General features: G+C 45.7%; 2 protein-coding genes across 3 annotated transcripts in view; both read left to right on the top strand.

Moving 5' to 3' along the window:
• Positions 1 to 1,617: 1,617 nt before the first annotated feature.
• Positions 1,618 to 8,492, top strand: LOC102893428 (complement C1q and tumor necrosis factor-related protein 9A). Its single transcript, XM_006915827.1, has 3 exons — positions 1,618 to 1,783; positions 6,331 to 6,393; positions 7,723 to 8,492. The coding sequence occupies exons 1-3, from the start codon at positions 1,618 to 1,620 to the stop codon at positions 8,490 to 8,492; spliced, it is 999 nt and encodes a 332-aa protein (XP_006915889.1).
• Positions 8,493 to 13,352: 4,860 nt separating this feature from the next.
• The window catches only part of MIPEP (mitochondrial intermediate peptidase), a 157,835-nt gene continuing 150,665 nt past the window's right edge, over positions 13,353 to 20,522 (top strand). Inside the window, exons 1-3 of one of the 2 annotated variants that reach the window (XM_025049539.1) lie at positions 13,353 to 13,646; positions 16,226 to 16,399; positions 19,385 to 19,473. In XM_025049539.1, coding sequence (XP_024905307.1) covers positions 13,458 to 13,646; positions 16,226 to 16,399; positions 19,385 to 19,473 — 452 coding nt within the window. In that variant the 5' untranslated portion in view covers positions 13,353 to 13,457. The remainder of the gene's footprint in view (positions 13,647 to 16,225; positions 16,400 to 19,384; positions 19,474 to 20,522) is intronic. The other variant, XM_006915826.3, reaches the window with a different exon arrangement.

Below are 20,522 nucleotides of genomic sequence, written 5' to 3'. Positions count from 1 at the left end.
TTAAGGGTGAGATTACTTGGTCTTAGATATGGACGTCTTTTCTCTTTAACTCCCCAAAGGGCTGTGCAGACTTCCACTGCCTTCAGCAGAGGTTCTGGCTTCTGACCAGTTGCACTAAATGTATGTTGTCATTTTTTTGAGTCCTAAGATATCTGCCATGATACAGTCATATTTATTCATCCTGCTGTTCCAGGCTTAAAATTGAGTACTGGGAATATAATAATGAGGAAAATACTGTCAGATGGGTAACCAGATTTTTAGTTACATAATTACAAAAACGAGCGTAACCCCTCACCCATGGTGCTCTGAAAGAGAGGGACAGGGTGCTGTGTCCCCGTGGGGAGCTTCGATCCGGTCAGGGGGGCCCCCCACATCCCGAGTATTGATTCCACCATGGCATCTTGCCTGAGCTGTTCTCTTTGTCTAGAACATTCCACCGGATCCACTGCTCCCCTCCCTAGATCTCAGGCCCCACCTCACAGGCCAGCATTGTCTTAGCTGCTGATGAGGTCGGAAAGCAAATCAACGACTCGCAGGGAGGACTTGAAAGAGGGCTTCTCGAACCGCGTGCCCTTCTGCGTGTGCAAGTGTGCCTTTCTCCACCGTGGCCTCCCGTGAAAACAAAACCCGAACTCGAAAAATCATAGTAGGATAGCTCGAAAGCTTTACTATTTTTATTTTATTTTATTTTTTTACTGTGGTAAAATACGCATAACACAATTTACCGTTTCAGTCACTTTAAAGTGCACAGGTCACTGGTGTTAAGTACATCCACACTGTCCGGCTGTTTTCAGCCTCCTAAACTGGAACTCTGTCCCCACTGAACAGTGACTCCCTCTACCTCTCCACACGGCCCCAGGCTCTCACCATACCACCCCATCTCTATGAACTTGACTAGTCCAGGTACCACACATAGGTGGAATCGTGAAATACTGGCTCTTTTGTGACTCGCTTCTTTTCACAGAGCATACGTCTTCGAGGTTCATCCGTGTCGTCGCGTGTGGCGGAATTGTCTTTGTTTTTAAGTGTGACTAATATTCCATGGTATCGATAGACCACATTTTTTCCATCCGCTCATGCGTCAGTGGACATGTGTGTTGCTTCCCCCTTTTGGCCGTTGTGAATGATGCTGCTGTGAACATGTGTGTGCCAATATTTCTTCGAGGCTTTGCTTTCAGTTCTTTTGCATAGGTACCCAGAGGCGGGGTGGCTGGATCCGATACTAATTCTACATTTGCTTCGCTATTTACAGTGTGCTTTCATGCACATGGTGATCAAATTTGGATTTTACAGCAGCTCTGTGAGATCAGGGAGCATCAGTCTCTCTCGTGGCTCCCAAAATGTGGTTTGCCCAAAGCGAAATGATGAATGGAAGTAAGTGTCCTGCCTTGGAAGTTGACTTTCTCCTTGCTTGCTCACCTTTAAAAGTGGGCCTGATCACGTGTGTCCCTTCCAAGGACAATGTCCTTCTGATGTGAGCAGCTTAGTCTGCCACCAGCTTGAGCACTCCGTCCAGGTTTCGCCTGGGTGGGTCCATTTCCCACGGCAAGGAAGAGAGGCAAAAGTTTCCCTTTTCGATCTGTGTTTCTCTTTCCGTTCAGCTCTGTCCTCTGAACCATGAGGATCTGGTGGCTCCTGCTTGCCACCGGAGTCTGCACAGGGAACGTGAGCTCCCAGGACACGTGCGGGCAAGGGCACCCTGGCGTCCCTGGGAACCCCGGTCACAATGGCTTGCCCGGAAGAGATGGACGAGACGGAGCAAAGGGTGACAAAGGAGAAGCAGGTATTCACCCCCTGGTGGCGTCAGCTGCCCTTCCATGTATTCCTCCATTCTTTTTACCTCATTCATTCATTCATTCATTCATCACCTGTGTGGCCATCCTCCCATCATCCGTTCGCCCATAGTCGAGCAAACACTGAGAGCCTGCCCCATGCCAGGTTCTGCACTCGGCACTAGAGTACAGTACAAGGCTGAGAAGACCCCCATCCTCGTGGACTTTCTCGTCTAGTGGAGAAACCTGTTGTCAGCCGTCAGCTTTGCTACCGCAGGGCCATTTTCAGGTGTATCCATCCTCGTGGACTTTCTCGTCTAGTGGAGAAACCAGCCATCAGCTTTGCTACCGCAGGGCCATTTTCAGGTGTAAATCATGTCATAGATCTTCCTGCCTCAAGTGACAGGTACAACGGATCAGTGGCACATGGGGCCTCTAGAGAGATCCAGTTGCCAAGTGTTTGGCACAGAGCACCCAGTTGCAGGGCGCATGAGAGTTGATGCTCGCCCTGCTGTCAGGCAGGCGACGTAGAGTGACAGAGAATACAAAAATGGATGATCGCCTGAAGCCATACCGAAGCTGCTCCTCGGGGATCTATGTCATATGTTGGGACCTGCCCCCAGGGTTTGGGGTTTGGGGGACAGGATCCAGCCCCGAGAAAGGAAATTTGCAAAAGCCTGGATGTGGGAGCGATTTTCATAACACCAACCGATCGGCTTGGTTTTTGAACGGGTTTCTTGAGCCCTGGTCTGACCATAAGCCGAATGAACCCTTTGGGAGCAGGAAGAAAACATCAGAACGTCTACGGACATTGAACAAGATAAATTTAAGTGAAGAAAAAAAAATTGAGCTTTGAAAATTTTTAATAGAGGTATACCTCTTTTTTTTTTTTTGGCACTCACTTGATTGTGCTTCACAGATGTTACCTTTTTTACAAATCCAAGTCAAGACCCCCCCACCTGCAAAAGTCAAGACCCCCCCACCTGCAAAAAGATGATGACTCGCTTCATTGAGGTGGTCTGGGAGCGAACCTGCACGATCTCTGGGGGGTGCCTGTGTGTGCATTGGCGTGGTTGGCCTCGCTCAGACCATTTGCAGATGGACAGGTGTCACTTGAGGCTTGAAATGTGTCCTGTAGGGAGAGTGGGAGCCTCAGTGTACCCAGTTATGTGTACCTATTTATGCGCAGTTGTGCGTACCCAGACCAGGGTGGGTTCAAACTATACTATTGAGCTATCACAATAGATGGATGCCTAAAATACTCCTGCCAACAAACTGAAGGTTGAGGGCAGAAACATAAAAGACTCACACGCAAACGACACAGCTGTCATTTCTAGCCTGAGTGTAAGCTCTTCAATAGTATGTTATTAGGGGGGAGAAAAACACTGATGAACTAGTCAGATTGGACAAGAAGTCTGACAAAACCTAGAAATTATTAAGGCTTTGTGCATGTGAATTTATATTTACATCTATTAAAGCGAACCTCATCCTAACTCTAAATTGTACCATGAGATATCAGTCATTTATAGAAAGAAGCACCCCAGTTAATAAGGTATTTCAGGACTGTGTGAAATGTGAACACAAACCTCTGTCATTTTTTTCTCAGCAATACATTAAATAGGAGAAAATCGTCACCAAACTTAACGATAAATATTTAGAAGTCACTTTTGATATTTATTAATCATGTCAGAAGATTAGATATTCCTCTGGCTATTCTAAAAATGTTTGAAATAATATGCAGAAGTCAATTTCAGGATGGACTAAAATTAATGCTTTGCCAGCAAATGCTGTTGGAATATGGATTTTTAAAAAAGCCTTTGTTAAGATTTGGAGAAACAAGTAATCAGTGACTCAGTACAGGAAGTCTGCTGCCCAGATGAATGAAACTCTAGGTGTTCTCTTCCTGCTCATGGCATTTGGTAGTCTAGCCCGTTTATTGGGTGGGCTGGATGAAGGAGAGGGTCACCAGGAAGCAATGTCACTTCTCTTTGTCCGTCACCCTGCAAGTCTGTTCTGTGGGGTCTCCTAGTGGATCACGTCTCCAGTAAGTCCGTATCTTAGGCATTAGACCTGTCAGATGTCTGGGTTGTAAAAAGCCCGGTCCACGTTCATGGCAATACCTCAGTCTTAATGAAATCCTTGTTTCTACTCTCCCACTGGGACCGTGGAGTGTGTGTGTGTGTGTATGTGTGTGTGTGTGTGTGTGTGTGTGTATGTGTGTGTGTGTGCGCACGTGCACGCATGCACACGCACTCAGACACCACAGGCTAATTGTGCTCAGATTACACCTGTGTCTTCATAATTCCTCCACCTTTCACGTCCACTGTCCCTCCTCACTGAAAGGGCCACGCTTGACTCCCAAGATGGGGCAGGGCCGAGGAGAAGGGGCGCAAGAAGGTATTACTTAGTTGGTGCTGTTAAAATCTGGCGTGGGTGCTCTCTGAAGAAGACGACTCAAAGCTGGCTTTTCTCTCGTGAGATTCTTTTGGGGTTCTTTGTGGACCCCCTTCTGCACCGTTCCTTGGAGTGGGCAATGCGCTCATTGCCTCACTGCCTCTGAAAGCCCCCCAGTTTTTTCACGCACTCCCTCGCTGTCAGGGTCCCCTTGCCTCGGCAGCACTTTTCCCGGGCAGGCCCTGAGTGAACACCTGCAGCCGGGCACCCCCGCAGGCACCCACCTAGCCCGCCCACAGCCAGACTCCAGAGGCGGTGGGCGCTCCTCACGCTTCACCGTTCGGGCAGCTTCGCTCGGCTGCTTCTTTAGACTCTTCCAGATGAAAGCCAGACATCAGTCATGACCTCGAACTCCCAGGGTCACATTTTCTCTTTCTCTAAAAACCTCTGCGTGCACTTTGCTCCAGTCTCAAGGCCACAGTTCTGCAGCTCAGCACACTTCTGGCCACGGGAGCCTGGCAGGGTGGGGTGACAGTCCCGCCTTCGGGTGCTCATCCCTTCTGACTTGAGAGTGGGTGTGTATGTCTTATTTCCAAACATATGGGATTTTAATTTATTTTTTTTTGTATGTTAAAATATTTTACGTACGCCAAAGGAGATAAAAGATAGATAAAAAAGTAAAGACAAATGTTCATATGTTCAACAACAAATTTCTCTACTTCTCCCCTATTGAATCTCTGTCTTCCTCAATGGTATCCGTTCTTTGGCATTTTACATGCTTCTTCAAAGCAGATATAGATATAGATATAGAGATAGATAGAGATAGAGATAGAGATAGAGATAGAGATAGAGATAGAGATAGAGAGATAGAGATATATGCTTTGTACAGTTTATATTATATATACATGTTTCTTAGAAGTGTCTTTAATCACACTTATTAAAAATCAGCTTCATCTTTATCTTACCCTCTTCAAATGTATTTGTGTGTACGTTTTATGATGAACATGTTTTTAGAACACTATCCGTATGTAATTGATAAATGCATAAATGCGCATTCATTAGAGTACGCGTTCATCCTTTGTTACTCGGAGGTGCATGATCATGAAAGTTTGGAGGCCATTCTTCTAGAGATGGAAGAATTGAGAAGTGAGCAGGGAAACCGAAAAGCAGGGAGGAGAGGAAGACTCTGGAGTGGAGTGGACAGGGAAAGAAAAGGAGGAGGTAAATGCAGGGGTGACGTCTGCCCAGAGACTACCCCGCTCCACCCCCCCGCCAGGACCCAGAGCCTGCCTGGAGCCCCAGGAGACCAGACATCACTGATATGAATCTGCCCATGTCAGTCCTTTGTCAAGACTTGGAAACTGGCCCAGCTTGCTTCGTCACCACAACTGGGTCAGTGGGGCTGAAGTACGGGGTATCTGACGCTATCGTTTGGGAAGCTGGAGTCTGGAGCGAACCACATCCTGGTGAGCCCTCCTACTGCCATGCCTGGAGCCACCTCCATCCTGTCGACTGACACACGGGAAGCTGGAGCTCGGGGCAGCCCGTCCGAGCACCGGGACTTACGTGTGGTCGGCCAAACCTCACCCACCGGATGTTTCCAATGGAGTCTGCCGTGCCAACTCAATCGGTGACGTCTACCACCACCCTAAGGCACTAGAGAGATCCTTCCAGAACCCTCCCTTCTATCCCAAATTGTGCTGTGTAACCGCAGCACGAAGGCTAGTAAACTTTCCACCCCACTCTCTGCAAGAACGATGGAAAAGCAGCAGAAATGAGAAAGTCGCCCAGGGCTTCTGACGTCCAGTCCCCTCCTGAGCGCCCATTGCATGAGAAAACGCAGTCGTGATCGTCTGTGCACGCACCTCGTTCTTGTCCTGCCTTCTTGGAGCCAGCCGCTTGGGAGGTCCACCCCATGCATTTCATAATTCACTTCCTCTACACAGCTCAGCCCCCTTTGCTGCTCGCTCACACCTGCCTGCCTCCCCCTGCACTTCTGTGGGGAGTGTGTGTGTGTGTGTGTGTGTGTGTGTGTGTGTGTGTGTGTCCGGTCTGGGAGGCTCCCCCAGGACCATCCAGTCTACACCACTGGTTGAGACTGATGTCTAGGAAAATCAGGAAAATTCGAGTTTTACTCTCGTTTTTTCTCTTCTTTTCCACCTAGGAGAGCCAGGACGCCCTGGTGATTCAGGGAAGGATGGAATGAATGGAGAGAAAGGAGAAAAAGGTCAGAAATGGCGTCCTGTTTTACCGGGCACTAATACTGAACTACCGATGATTGAGCAACAATTGGTAAATACTTAGCAAGGACAAGTTCTTCACTTGGGCTGGGCCAGTGAGGATGCAATGACGAAGGTGACACAGGTCCTCCTCTCCGGAAGCTCACGATTCAGTGCAGAGATCAGCAAACTTCTCTGCCAAGGGCCAGATAGTGAATATTTTCAGCTTTGCAGGCCACGCGGTCTCCAACACAACTACTCAATTCTGCTACTGTAGCGAAAAGCAGCCATAGATACACACGATACATGGGGCTGTGTTCCAAGGAAACTCTTTGATAACTGAAACCTGAATTTTATGTAATTTTCATGCATCGCGGAATATTATTTGTGACCTCTTAAAAACGTAAAGCATTCTTAGCTTGTGGGCCATACAAAACCAGACAGGAGGCCGGATTTGGCCCGTGGGCCATAGTTTTCCGAAGCCTGAGCTGGTGTGCGAGCATTGAGGAATGACACGGTGTTTCGACTCAGTGCATCTGGCGACACTACAGGGACAAGGTGGCTCTGAAGGGTAGGATGAACTCTTGGCAGCTGTGACTGATGGGACGGGAGAATGGTCATACGGGCAAGCGCATAACGTTCGCTTCACACGAGGTTGTTCCAAGTGCTTTTCATGTACAGACTCAGTACGATGGCCTACAAACGGGGCAGTAACACTATCCTAACACCGTGGAGGAGGAAACAGGGGGGAAGGTGGCCGGTTGGCTTGCCCGATGTCCCCGGCATGGCAGTGGAGAGGGGGCTGAACTCTGGCCTTGAAGTCCGGGGTGCATGCTCAGAACCAGTGCTCTCTAGCCCAGGCGGGGGGTGAGGACGTGCCGAGTGGACCTGTGAATGACCAAGTGTGCGATGGGGTCGGCACGTCACAGTTGGGGCTGGACACGAGAGCCATCGATGCCACCCAGAAGGGTTTATTTGGTGTTCAGTCCCATGAGGCACTTTTTTGGGGATGTCACATAACCGAGGGTAGGTTTACTGAAAGTCACCTGAGTTGATCCGCCCTCTGCTGTTCTTCGGGATCCTCAAGGTGTGTGTTGCTCATAGTGACCCAGGTGGTAAGGGGTGATAACTGATAACGTGAGCCCGACACCGTCTAGCAGGTGGAGGTTGAAGGTGATTTTTGTGCGTGTGCGATTTAGGAGTGAATTTTCAAACCCTGAGCGCATGCCGAGCGACATTGTGCTCATGTGCTCGATGATGGAAAACCCAAGTTGTTTTTTACAAGGCAATGTTTCTCATAAATCATGTCTTCCTTTGTTCTTTCCTCCCCTACTTAGGAGCAGATGGAAAAGTTGAAGCAAAAGGCATCAAGGGTGATCCAGGCTCGAGAGGACCGCCAGGCAAACACGGGCCAAAGGGATTCGTTGGTTCCCCGGGGGAGAAAGGGCTCAGGGGAGAGACGGGCCCTCAAGGGCCAAAGGGGGACAAAGGTGATGTGGGTTCCACTGGTCCAGAAGGGCTAAGGGGCAACACTGGTCCTTTGGGCCCAACTGGTTTACCGGGCCCCGTAGGCCCCCCTGGAAAGCCTGGTCCCAAGGGAGAGGCTGGGCCGCTGGGGCCCCAAGGTGAGCCAGGAGTGCGGGGAATGAGGGGCTGGAAAGGGGATCGCGGAGAAAAAGGGAAAATTGGCGAGATGCCGGTCTTGCCGAAAAGCGCTTTCACCGTGGGGCTCACCGTGCTGAGCAAGTTCCCGCCCTCGGATGTGCCCGTCAAGTTTGACAGGATCCTGTACAACGAATTCAACCACTACGACATAGCTACGGGGAAATTCACGTGCCACGTTGCCGGGGTCTACTACTTCACCTACCACATCACCGTGTTCTCCAGGAACGTGCAGGTATCTTTGATCAAAAATGGGGTAAAGGTTCTGCACACTAAGGACAGTTACATGAGCTCTGAGGACCAGGCCTCCGGGGGCATCGTTCTGCAGCTGAAGCTTGGGGACGAGGTGTGGATGCAAGCGACGGGAGGAGAGAGGTTTAACGGCTTGTTTGCGGATGAGGATGACGACACGACCTTCACGGGCTTCCTTTTGTTCAGCACCTAATGATGCAGAAGCGTCTGTAAATAAATCTGCCTCGCTATACATCAGAATTAGTTCAGCGGAGACGTGGTTACATAACGTTTCTATATGAATTACTCATTGTTTTCATAATCATAAAGAGGTGGAAACTGGAAAGTTGTTCCGAAAACAGATTCTATGTAACTCACCCTCTGAGAGTAAATTTTTAAATACTTGCGTCATTTATTATAATTGAATATTTTCGTCATTCCCGTTACCTGAAACATCCTTTCGTTTGCATTTCTTGTGGGAAGAGTGTTTTGCTATCATTTTAGTACTCGGAGGAGCCATAATATGATTTATCTCTCAGGTGTATTTCTGAGGACATTAGGGAGAAGGAAAAGGAAAATGTTTTCTCCGCTTAGCAACTAATATGAGTTTTAAGCTGGTGACAACGAGACATTCCAGAAAGGGGAACACTTCGCTCATATTCTAACTTAGGTTTTACTTGTCATTCATTTCAACAAATAGCTGTCTAGCAAACCTTTGCCAGACTTGAATCTGTATTGGTTTCCTGAGATTGCTATAACAAAGTACCACACACTGCGTGGCTCAAACAACAAAAATTTATTCTCACAGTTCTGGAGGCTAGAAGCCCCAAATCAAGGTGCTGGCAGGGCCAGGTCCCCTCCAAAGCCTCTTGGAGAGCATCCTGTCCTGATGCTCTCAGCTTCTAGCAGTCCCAGACATTCATGGGCTTCACTCCAAGCTTTACCTCTGACTTCACATGGCCATCTTCCCTCTGTGCACAAAATCCCCTCTTCTTATGAGGACACCAATTATATTAAATTAGGATGGGCCTAAGTATGACATCGTCTTAACCTAATTATATCTGCAAAGACCCTATTTCAAAATAAGGTCACATTCACAGATACGAAGGGTTAGGACTTTGACATATCTTTTCTGTAGACACGACTCAACCCGTAACAGTTTGCTCTCCGATCCCCAAAATTCGAGTTCTTCCCATGTGCAAAACACATCCATCTCATCTCAGCATCCACACACATCTTAACAATTTCAGCATCAACTCTAAATCCAAAAATCTCATCTAAATATCAACTCAAAATCAGAGATCTCACGATCTAAATCACTTAAGTCAGTTATACGTGAGATCTATTGTGTGAATGAATCAACCTGAGGCAAAATTCTGTATCTGTGAACCTGTGAAACCAAACAGCAAGTTACGTACTTCTAAAAACAATGGCGAGACAGGCACAGGACAGCCATCCCATTTTAAAAGGGAAGGAGGAGGAAGGCAAAAAGGGACCGTGGGTCCCAAACAAGTCTGAAACCCAGCAGGGCAAATCCCATTGGATAGTTTTCACCATTTACCTTCTAAAATTTTATATGAGCTACGCAAGAGAAAAAGGTTACTGGACAGAGACACCAAACAGAGTCACAGTGTGAAGTGGATGTTAGGGATGAATTTACTAAGATTGTCGAGTAAAAGGGAAACTTGACCTTCAGGCCTACAGCCAAAATTTCTTGTTCAGACAGGCACCATCCACTTCCCTTTCTTCTGATGAAAATGTCCTAATGTCCACTCCCAGGCCCAGGCTTTCAGATGTTGGTGACGCTCCTCTGTGGGGGTGGGCGCAGGACTCAGGTGTGGCTAATCAGAACAGCGCCTCCTCGGTGATGACTTCCAAGATGGCACTTGCTCCAGTCAGAGCCAATGACGTGCCATCTGCAACTTTTGAAGGGACATTGAAAAAAAAAGGTAAGATCTTTTTCAGCAGTTAGACCTGCTAGCCATTCTGCTCATCTACAGAGCTGGAGAACCAGGCTGAAGAGCTGGAGAGAACCTAGTTCGGTGACATTGTTTAGGGCCCCAAATCCAGCTGTACCTGAAAGCAGAGTACCCCGGACTGTTTTGCTGTGTGAGCCAACAAATCCTCTGCTCACTTAATCCAGATTGATGCAGGTGTTTGTTTTGTTTTATGTTATTGTTACCACCACGTCCTCCTGAAAAAATTTATGTGACCCATGGTCCAACGAGAGGGGTGGCCCGATTGCAGAGGAAAAAGCCCCAGACAGAACTGAGATGTATGGGTTGTTTCAGCCACGACAAAGGAACGTGAATTTGGTGCGTTATGTAGGACAGACGTTTTTCAGCCTTTCTGTGCCTCAGACCCCATTGTGCAATAGAGGTTGAACTTAATAGTTTTGTGCAGTTTCAGCCCTCACAAGTTAACTCGATTCACTTTTCTATTAGTAGAAAGCAACTAATAGAAAAGCAAAAGGACTCAAGCTCAGTGCAGAGTCAGGCTATAGCATTTTCTGAACCACAACCCAGGATGTGTGTCTGACAGGATACATCCCTTCAAACTGGGATTTAACCACCATGCTATCCATACTCCAACCGAGTCGACGCAGTTATGGTGATATCTTCCTTCTCAGGGAAAGGTGGACTTCTCTGAATTATCGTTAGTAGCAGGCAGCACAGCTGTACATGGGATACTGAAAAATTGCTTGCTGGTAAGAAAAAATATTGAGAAATATACAGAAATAATTTCTATTTATAGGTATTTTACTGGCCTTTCTTAATATATATTTCTTCTAGAACAGAGTCTGGACTAGGGTGAAGCAGATGAGGCACCCTGCATGCAAAATTTAAGGAGGTGCTCACTCTCAGGTGCTGACATTGCATGAACTTGACCCCAAGAGTGAGTGCCTCCTTAAATTTTGCACCCCAGATCCAGAGCTTGCCTCATGCCCTACTTCTTCCTAGCTATTGGATGACCGATCATTTCGCTTCCTTATTTAGCCAGAATGTCTTTATTCTTTAGCTTTTTTTGAATTGTAATAACCCAAGCTGTTTTTCCTGTTTAAAGTCTAGTTTTGTTGTGGACCCAACAAGGACTGGGTCCACAACGTGCTGACTCCCTTCTATTTAAGGCTACAACTTTATAGGCTGAGATTAGCATAAAGGAAAAAAGTAGAATCTATGACCAAGACATAGGATCCAAGTTTTTACAAAATAATTTTTGTAGGGCAAATACAGAATATGAGCTGTAAAACATGTTTTAAAGATCTTCAAAGAGATACCATTGATGGGGTGGGGGCGGCGGTCTAGTATGCCATTTGGGATTATTTCTCAATGGTTGTCTGTGAATCTGGACTACAATTTAAAAAAGTCTAACGATGACAGGCGCTCTGAGACACGAGACACCTTGTTAACTTGGCACGAGTCATCATTCATTGAGGGCATTCTTAGGCTTAAATGTTCGCATTGTAGACGGTTAGGTACCCTTGTATAAAAACCATTTTGGGATAAAAGAAGGCTCTCGGATTTGAAACTCCTTTTGAAAAAATATATGATAAATTAAGCATTTTTGTCGAATATATTGATGAATTTTCTTTTTTAGATGGCATATCTGACATCTTTGTAAGGGCCTGCTAAACAGGTGTTAGGTCTGCAATGTGGGGTGGCTGCCACCAAGTCCCCTAAGAACCAACCAGTTACAAATAAAGTGATATTAATCAACATGGAGTTAGGAATTTGGGGATTTTCAATAGCTTTAAATCTTTGATAAGAAAACAGTAAAAAAGGAACTCACAATTTACCATATATACACAATGAAATATAGAATTTATAGTTAAGTTGTAAAGAATTGTATAGGTACACAATAGTATTGTCTTAACTAAACTTTAATTATTTATCATCATTTTCATCATCATCATCACTTGGGCTTTTCCTTCTTACCAAGCTAAATTGAAAACAAACTCCATTTAAAACTAAATTGTTTGGGGGTGAGGAAGGGGGAACATTTAGAAGCTTTCTGGAGGGAGCATGCACACCTCTTGGCTTTTGCTTCTGGCTCTCTGGAACTTTAGAGAAGGTTCTTAACCCAGCAGGCAATGTTGTTCCTTTAAGCTCACACATTCAGGTGAGATAACGCTCTAAATAAACCACATTTAAGAAAATTTAACTGTACTTACCATGCAATAAAAAAGGTTTGCATGGGTTCTCCTTCCTTTGTACAAGTCACACCCTAGGTATGCACGACACGTGAATCATGCTTTATTTCGTTCACAGAAGACCACGACCTTCAAAGCCCTCTGCATTCAGACATTGATTTATTGGAATCACTGAGAATCCAGTTTCCGTTTCAAGCTGAGGTGGAGAGAGGATGTTTTGAGGAGCTGTCAGAAGGCTATGCATATCAGGCTCTCCTTCCTTACTTTCCTGGGCTTTCTCACACCGAGTCACCTGGCTTTCCGTCCACAGAAAGGTCCATTCTCAAGGGGACAGTCTCATGTTTGGAATTCAGCAGCCCCATCCACTGATAGATCAAGAAGTGGCCGGTGTCTGGAGACAGCACCATGCCACACTCCAAATCACAAGTCCCTAATACCTTTCTCGCCCCCAAATCTTTTCATGCCCATCTTGTTGACTTAAGTTTGGCGAAATCTTCCTTTTTCGAACTTATGTTGTACATTATTATTATAATTTTTGAAGTCAAACTAGATGAAGATTTACTTGATCCCCCTGCAGTGACGTGCAGTCACACTGCATATTTAATTTCAACCTTTTCGAGTGGAAGCCGATTGAGTCATGGCGCGTCATTGGTCCTGTGACATCTGAGAAGGCCTTCAGACCTCTCACGCCGCCTTCTCTGGGGTTCCACTGCCCCTCCTGGAAGAATTCGTCGCGTGGTGAGATGCGGCCCGCCTCCTGGAGTCACGTGGAGGAAGAGGAGACCTCCGAGCACACGGGGGCGCGAGATCGCAGCGGCTGCCAAGGAAGCAGCGGGGTTACGCTCTTGCCCCAGGACGCCGACGTGCCCACGTCTTGCGGGCCCCGCGCGCCGACCCGGAAGCGTGGGCGTCACGTGACGCGGCGTGGTCCGCTTCCTTGGAAACGCGGCGCGCGTGCTTCCGGCAGGAACAGCGGAGCCGGGACTGGGCTCCCGCGCCGGCTACACAGTGCTGTACGCCGGCTACACAATGCTGTGTGCCGGCAAGTTGGGCGGCCTGGGAGCCCGGGCAGCGGTTTTGCGGCCCGGGCGAGCGGGCCTGGGCGGCTTCGGAGCCGGGCTTCGGGCCCGAGGGGTCAGCACCAGCTGGTCTCCGGTGGGCGCCGCCTTCAATGCCAAGCCCCAGGGCCGCCGCCTGGACCTGTTCGGCGAGCGCGGGGTGAGCGGCGCAGGCGGGGACTCCCCTCGTTTCCCCGAAATAAGGCGGCCGCTTTCTCCGCACGGCCAGCGGGACTCTGGGCAAGTTTGTTTGGGTCTGGGAGGAGCCCCCACGTTGTATAGCAGGGTTCCGTTTGCGTTCTCTGTGACCTTGCCTGTCACCTCTTTGAGGGGCTGGGTTATAGGGAGCGGGGCGGCCTTTGGTGGTCCCCTCACCGAAGTATGGGTCCCAGGACCTGTCTCTGCGTGAGCCTGTCACTCCACTTGAACTTAAAATAATTCATCTCCGCCTGCGGGTCCCGCCCTCTCCTCACACGGCCCGAACCCCCACCAAAGTTCGCTTTTGTTCCAACCCTACACCTGTGCAAAAGAGGCCTCCACCTGTGAGTTCACATGCGGTGTCGAGTTTTCTTTTCGCAAGGACACGTTCGCTTTCGGTCCTGACATTAGCAATTCCACTGATGCCCGAAATTCATCAGCTTTTTCCCAAACCTTTGGGCTCTTGATTTTCGTTTAAGACGCAGCTCTGCTGAGAAGAGCCTGATTTTCTATAGTATGATGGAGTTGGTTACGTTGATTTCTTCCCCCAGGAAGTTACTGACTGAATTCTTTGGTTCCTGTTCATTTCTGTACGCACATTGCTCAGCATAGTGTCTGGTATTAGACAGTAATATTGAATGACTGAATTAAAGGTGAGAGGAAGGCAAGCTTGACTTACCTGATGCCTGTTCTAGTTTGCATTTGTGAATGTTGCCCATTTTAGGGTTTTACTTTTTGCCTTTTTACTTTCTTCGTTATATCACTAACTTTCATATAAAGAACCTAGGTTATGGTTGCAGTAAACTTAATGGTGTGAGTATTTTCATATTTTACCTCCATTAGCTTTGTCTATTTAAAAATTATTTTTGTATGAAATTTGCCACACCAATTTCCATACAGATAAATGATATTGGTAGTAACAGAATTGATGTAAGGAGGAGATAGATACTGAGCAGAGAGATGGGAAGGGTGAGCTTGGTTTTATGTGGATGAACTAGAACTAATTTTAGCCTTAATTTTCTTTTGTACACTCTGATTTTTGGTACTGAAATCACATTTTCAAATAATGTGAATTGGATTTTGACTCAAAAGTTTATTTTTCTTAGTATTACCATAACTTGTAGTCTGAGGTTTAGAATTCCCAAGAGGAGCTTGGGGAAGTGTACTGGGAAGTGCAACTAGTCTATACTTAGACTCAGATTAAATCATTGCAAAGATCAAATTTATTTTCGGTTGTGGTTCTACTCTGCCCCCAAGTATATTTTCTTCAGCTTCCCAGTGTATTTTGAGGAGAGGTTAACTTCCCTTCTTGCAGAAATGGTGGGCCTTAGCAGGCTTGAAGGTTTTACCACATGGTATTTCCCAAAATCAACGTGTTAAGCATCTACAAGTTAATTTACAAAGTTCAATATCTGCTCCATTAACTTCATTAATTCAAGTTCCTTGTACTTTAGGCACTATGTTGGGAAGCCAGTTAAAATGATGAAGGGCAAGTTTCTGCCCCTGGAAGCACCACCTCTTAGGCAAGAAGACTTTCAAACAGATAAATTGCAGTATAGAAGTATGGAGAAAGTGTGAGCTTTGGAGAGACATATGGAGCTTGTTCAAGTTCTGATCTCCCCACTATTAATCGGTGACCTCAACCTTTTTAAAACTCTCTTAAAGTGCATTCCCTTATCTGTAAAAGGAGAATGTTAGTTCCCGCTCTGAGATTGTGTGGTTCAGACAAGACCTGTATAAAGTGCATAGTACACTTCTTGGCAGGCAGGAGATGCATAGTAAGTATGTGGGTTTTTCCTGCCTTCCTGAGTGCTAGAACAAGTGTGATTGAACTGGTTCAAGAAGATGGTCCTTCCCATTAGATCAGTGATTTTTGTCTTTATCAAGATACCGAAATTATAAAATTCGCTGTCATGACTTGGTTTAACATGTTCATTAAATCTTTCTAAAATATCTATGTGATCGATAATCAACTCATCATCCCTAATTTACAGTTATGGAATAACTGGTACAGGTACTGGACCTCGGTGTCAGACAGTGTCCTAAGGACTTTACATAATACTTTCTAAAATGGTACCTGTACGCACACTGCAGGATATGTAGTGTCATCCCCATTGTGCCTGGTGAAAAAAACTAGGTCTAGGAGGAGAGAGAACCTGGCCAGGGTCACACAGCTGATGGTTATAGCTAACATCTATTCAATGCTCTCTGTGTGCCAGATACTGTTAAAATGTTTTGTTTTGCTTTTAAACACGTATTATCTCATTTAATCTTTGTTATGAGTTAGGTTCTGTGGTAGTAACAGAGCTGGATTTTGAATCCATATCACTTTATTGTTGTGTTATAGAAAATAATTAAAAATTGAAGGAAAACCACACTCTTAGAACGTGGAGAATGTGAAAATGATATTTGTCATCACAGATATTATAATTATATGATGAACCAAAAAGCCTCAGGATTTCCTTTATGAAAAAAGTGTTTATACAGAATATCCAAAGTCATATTTTTAGTAACACATTAGAAATATTTTTTGGGTTTCAGGGTCTTTTTGGAGTTCCTGAGCTCAGTGCCCCTGAAGGGTTTCGTGTCGCCCAAGAACAGGCCTTGAGAAAGACGGACGTGCTGGTGGCGCGGGCGTGTGCCACCCCGCCCGGGCCGCAGACCGTGCTCATCTTCGACGAGCTCTCCGATGCCTTGTGCAGGGTGGCCGACTTGGTAAGACGCGTGTAAGCCTTGCAACTACCTCTCTGCCAGGTTGTTAAAATCGAAAGTTTCTTAGCTTTACTATTAGGCCATAAGGTTAAAAACATTTGAACTAGTGGAGAGCTGTTGGGTGTAGTTTGTTACAGTGCAGTTATGTTGTTAGGAACGGGAAGAACGTATAGGAAAAGGTGATATTTAGAAGTTGTACTTCAATATATGTATTTAGTAAAATATACATGTAATAAAGGAATGATTACTCATATGACAAAGATTCTTTATTTATGAAAACTACGAAAATTCTAATCGAAATTTATCTGTTCATTTATAATAAAATTAATCTTGTGAAAAACCAGTTTTATAAACCTTTTTAGGAATGCCTTTTCTAATTAAAAATAAGGTTTTGACAACAAATTGATTGTATTAAAGACTTTTTTCCTTCACATTTTGAAATTGAAATAGAAGTGTACCTAGTGTCTTCCCAGAGTAAGAAACTCATTGCTGAGACAGACGACCTGATTTTCTTTCAGCCCCCAGAGGGTCGCATCTCGATTAGTCATACCCGTGCAGGCGAGTGTCATGGTGCTCATAATCCAACACCGTGGTCACTTGTGTGTGGCTCTCTCCACACTCATGCAGCATTGAGCCCCACCACGTGCCAGGCACGTCCTGGCCACAGGGATGCAGTCAAGAACAAGACACATAGTCTGTGGCCTCATGGAGCATCATGGTGTAAACTTGTTTTAGCTCTTACTAGTCACTGAGCCCTGGTAAGTGCTTTACCTGGGTCAACGTATCTGATATTCAGACGAGGGAAGAAAGGCACTGAGAGGTTGTGCTGTGCCCAGGTCACCGGGCCGGTCCGTGGTGGAGCTGGGCTTCGAGGCCAGGCAGGCTGGCAGCAGAGCGCATGTCCTCACCTGCCATTCTCTCCCCACCTCAGAGCCTTACTCGAGTGGTTGGGAAGTCAGGCTCCCCATCATTTAAAAAAGTACTTACTTATTTTTAAAATTATCGTAAAGTAAAATTGACTTCTTTGGGGAGGGATGGTACAGTTCTATGAGTTTTAACTCATTTTTCATGTGGCCACCGCCACAGTCAGGATACACAAATCCTCCCGTCACTCCAAAGAGCTCCCTTTGCGAAGACACGCACCCTCTGGCAACCACTGATCCGTTCTCCATCCCTGTAGGTTGTCTTTTCTCAAATGTCATAAATGGAAACACATATATCTTTTGAGGTTGACTTCCTTCACCCATTTTAACACCTCCCCATGATTGTTTTCATTTTTCAGAAAATTTCCTTTCTCCCATACTCCTGAATCGAGCAGTACCCTTTCCAGATGATCATACAGTCACTGTAAGCTTCCTAGTTTTAGAAAGTTTACAGAGTATCTTAAAGGGTTTTCCGGGAGTGAAGTGAGATGTGTTGCAGGCTCCTTGGAGTCAGGTCTCAATTTCACTGGGTCTTGGTTCTGTGCGTATTTGCAAGTGCTTTGAATGATGGAGGAGATACGGGAGATGCACTGCCAGCTAGGAGGTCTCGAACCTTCTCTGCTTCATTGTGCCACTGCAGTCTGAAAAGGAAAATGTTTGTCAGTGACTTTCACTATGTGTAATCAGGTTTTTGGTTGCACAGAACTTTTGCGGTCAAAAATCCCGGAACCCATTGTTTATTTGTTGTCTTCACCTCCACCTTAATTAAGCGAAGTTCTAGGATTTTTTCCACCTTTTTTCCTTTTGCTCTTCACTAAAAGATTTTCACGTCTCTGTCTCATAGCTTGTCCTATATTTGAAGTTTTTTATATTTATGAAGTATAACATTGCATTAAAAAACTAATGTGATTTACATATGTAAATCTTTGGGTAAAAAAAATTCAAAAGAACCTTTCTCCTTTTTGAACTTTTAAGATTTTTACTTGCCAGTTAGATTAATACCATCACAAGACAACAGTTTTATAGACATTTTCCACCAAGTGGTCATTTTCTTTTCTTTTTCTTTTTTAATACAGTTGCTATGTAACAGGATTGTTTTTCTCATCACTATTACAAAAAAGTTTTAAAATGTATGCTAGTGTCTTAAAATTTAATATTGCTTGTAAATTCTGCAACATGTAGGCTGGTAATTTATACAGTATGTTGTAAATTTTACAGAGCTTATTTTTCAGGTGCTTTGGTATTAATGTTATAGTTACATCAAATGTATAAAACATGTTTTTCATTAAAAACTATTTGATAATAAAATTAGAAAATTTTACCTGTGGTGATTTTATTTCATGCCATAGTCACACATGTTGTCTTGGAGAATGAGGAAAAAAATGCATAGTGTTTTGTAGTTTCCCAGAATTTTTCTTTTGCATTTTACTGCGATTAACATGAAAAGTAAAATCAAATTTTATGTGATTTCATTAAAAAAAAATTTCGGCTCAGTTTAATTCCCAGGTCAATGTAGCAGCCTCCTCAGCAGTGGTGCTAGGCTGGGACTAGGAATTCCTACTTGCTAAAAGGGCTATAAAGAGAGAATGTGTCTTTGTTCTCTGCACAAAGGCTAGAATTTAGTTAAATAAGTCTCAAAACTATATTATTCGTTAGTTCAAAAAAAGAAAAGCCTCCAAGAGTTGTTCTCTGGAGCCAGGTTGACATGTGAGCACCGTACTGTAGACAATTTTAGTTAGAAAGTTGTAGAATATTTGAACGAGTCGGCATATTTGAACTATGGAGTTAAGAATTCACTTGGTATGTATTTATACTTGAAGGAGAAACTGCTAAAATAAAGCCACTAAAAGTATTTTCTTTGGAACGAAACAAGCTTGGTTCCAAGGAATAACAATAATGTGCAGAGGAGCTGCATCGCCCGCTGGTTAGGAAATTTTCAGTAATGGAAATGCGTGGGTCAGGCCAAATGGCACATTTTAAAACATGGGTTTTCAGTTCACCCTCAGATCCTGGAATAAAGCTTTCCATCAAATTCCTTTTCGGTTTTGTCTTTCCTCTTTATTAGGCTGATTTTGTGAAAATTGCTCACCCAGAGCCAGCATTCAGAGAGGCGGCGGAAGAAGCTTGTAGAAGTATTGGCACCATGGTAGAAAAGTACGTCCTGTCCCCACTTTGTTACGAGATCGGGTGATGCAGTTTTGTGGGTTTGTGCTCTAGGAAATGTGTCCACAGGGCTTGTCCCTGGTGGGATGGCATGTGTCAATACTGCACAGCTGCCCAGGGTGGTGGGCAATGGGGTACAGGCCGCTGCTGTCACCTTCCCAGGACGAGCAGTGTAACTTTGGTCTGTCACTTAGTTTCCTTGTCTGTAACAAAATGATTTGTCTCTCAGAGTTGTGACAAAAATGAGATCATAAATATGAAGTGCTTATAACAGTGTCAGGCACATAGCAAACCTCCAGTATTCTTGTCATTGTTTACATCAAGTAAGGGTTTTTTAGTGTCTCAGTGGCAAGTTGGAGTTTCTAGATTAGCGTGTGATTAAGTTGCTGTTGCGTTGGTGGCCGTGGGCCACTGGGCAAGAAGCCCACATTCTCTCCACTGCGGCCTTGCAGTCCCTGTGGACTTGGGATTGGCGGGGTCCAGGGACATCATGAAACTGGGAGGACTGAGACAGGCCGAGGCTATGATCGAGTGAGCTATTTTAAAGGGGTTTTTGAGGTAAACTTAAATATTTTAAGCCATTTCTGAGGGCCCCAAGGTGCTTGTTAAGATGACTTAGAGGCGGGCAGCCCGCGTTCAGCAGCGCTCAGGTGTGTGACGCCATGCCACAGAGCGTCTAAAGCTCAGAGAGCACAGGGCTCGCCTCGCATGAATTTACGACTGAAAAAGAAGGGTGGCCTGGGCAGCTCGCACAGCCAACGTTGTCAGGCTCATAGCAAACCTCTAGTATTGTCATTGAGGGGGAGGCGGGGAGCGCGGGCCGCGGCTTCCAGTTCAGCGAGGAGCTGCCGCTTCAGGACGCGCTGCTGCTGCTGCTGCTGCTGCTGCTGCTGCTGCTGCTGCTGCTGCTGCTGCTGCTCCTGCTGCCGACGACCGAGCACGGTCTGCTCTCGTCAGGACAATGCATGTGAATTTTGTCGTCGCCATCAAAAATCAGTGTTCGATGGGATACATCTGGTCCCTGCACATTTCACTGAGCG

Source organism: Pteropus alecto, unplaced genomic scaffold, assembly GCF_000325575.1.
Source record: "Pteropus alecto unplaced genomic scaffold, ASM32557v1 scaffold16, whole genome shotgun sequence".
Taxonomy (NCBI): Eukaryota; Metazoa; Chordata; class Mammalia; order Chiroptera; family Pteropodidae; genus Pteropus; species Pteropus alecto.
Note: the sequence above shows the minus strand (reverse complement) of the source record. Positions and strands in the feature narration are given on the sequence as shown.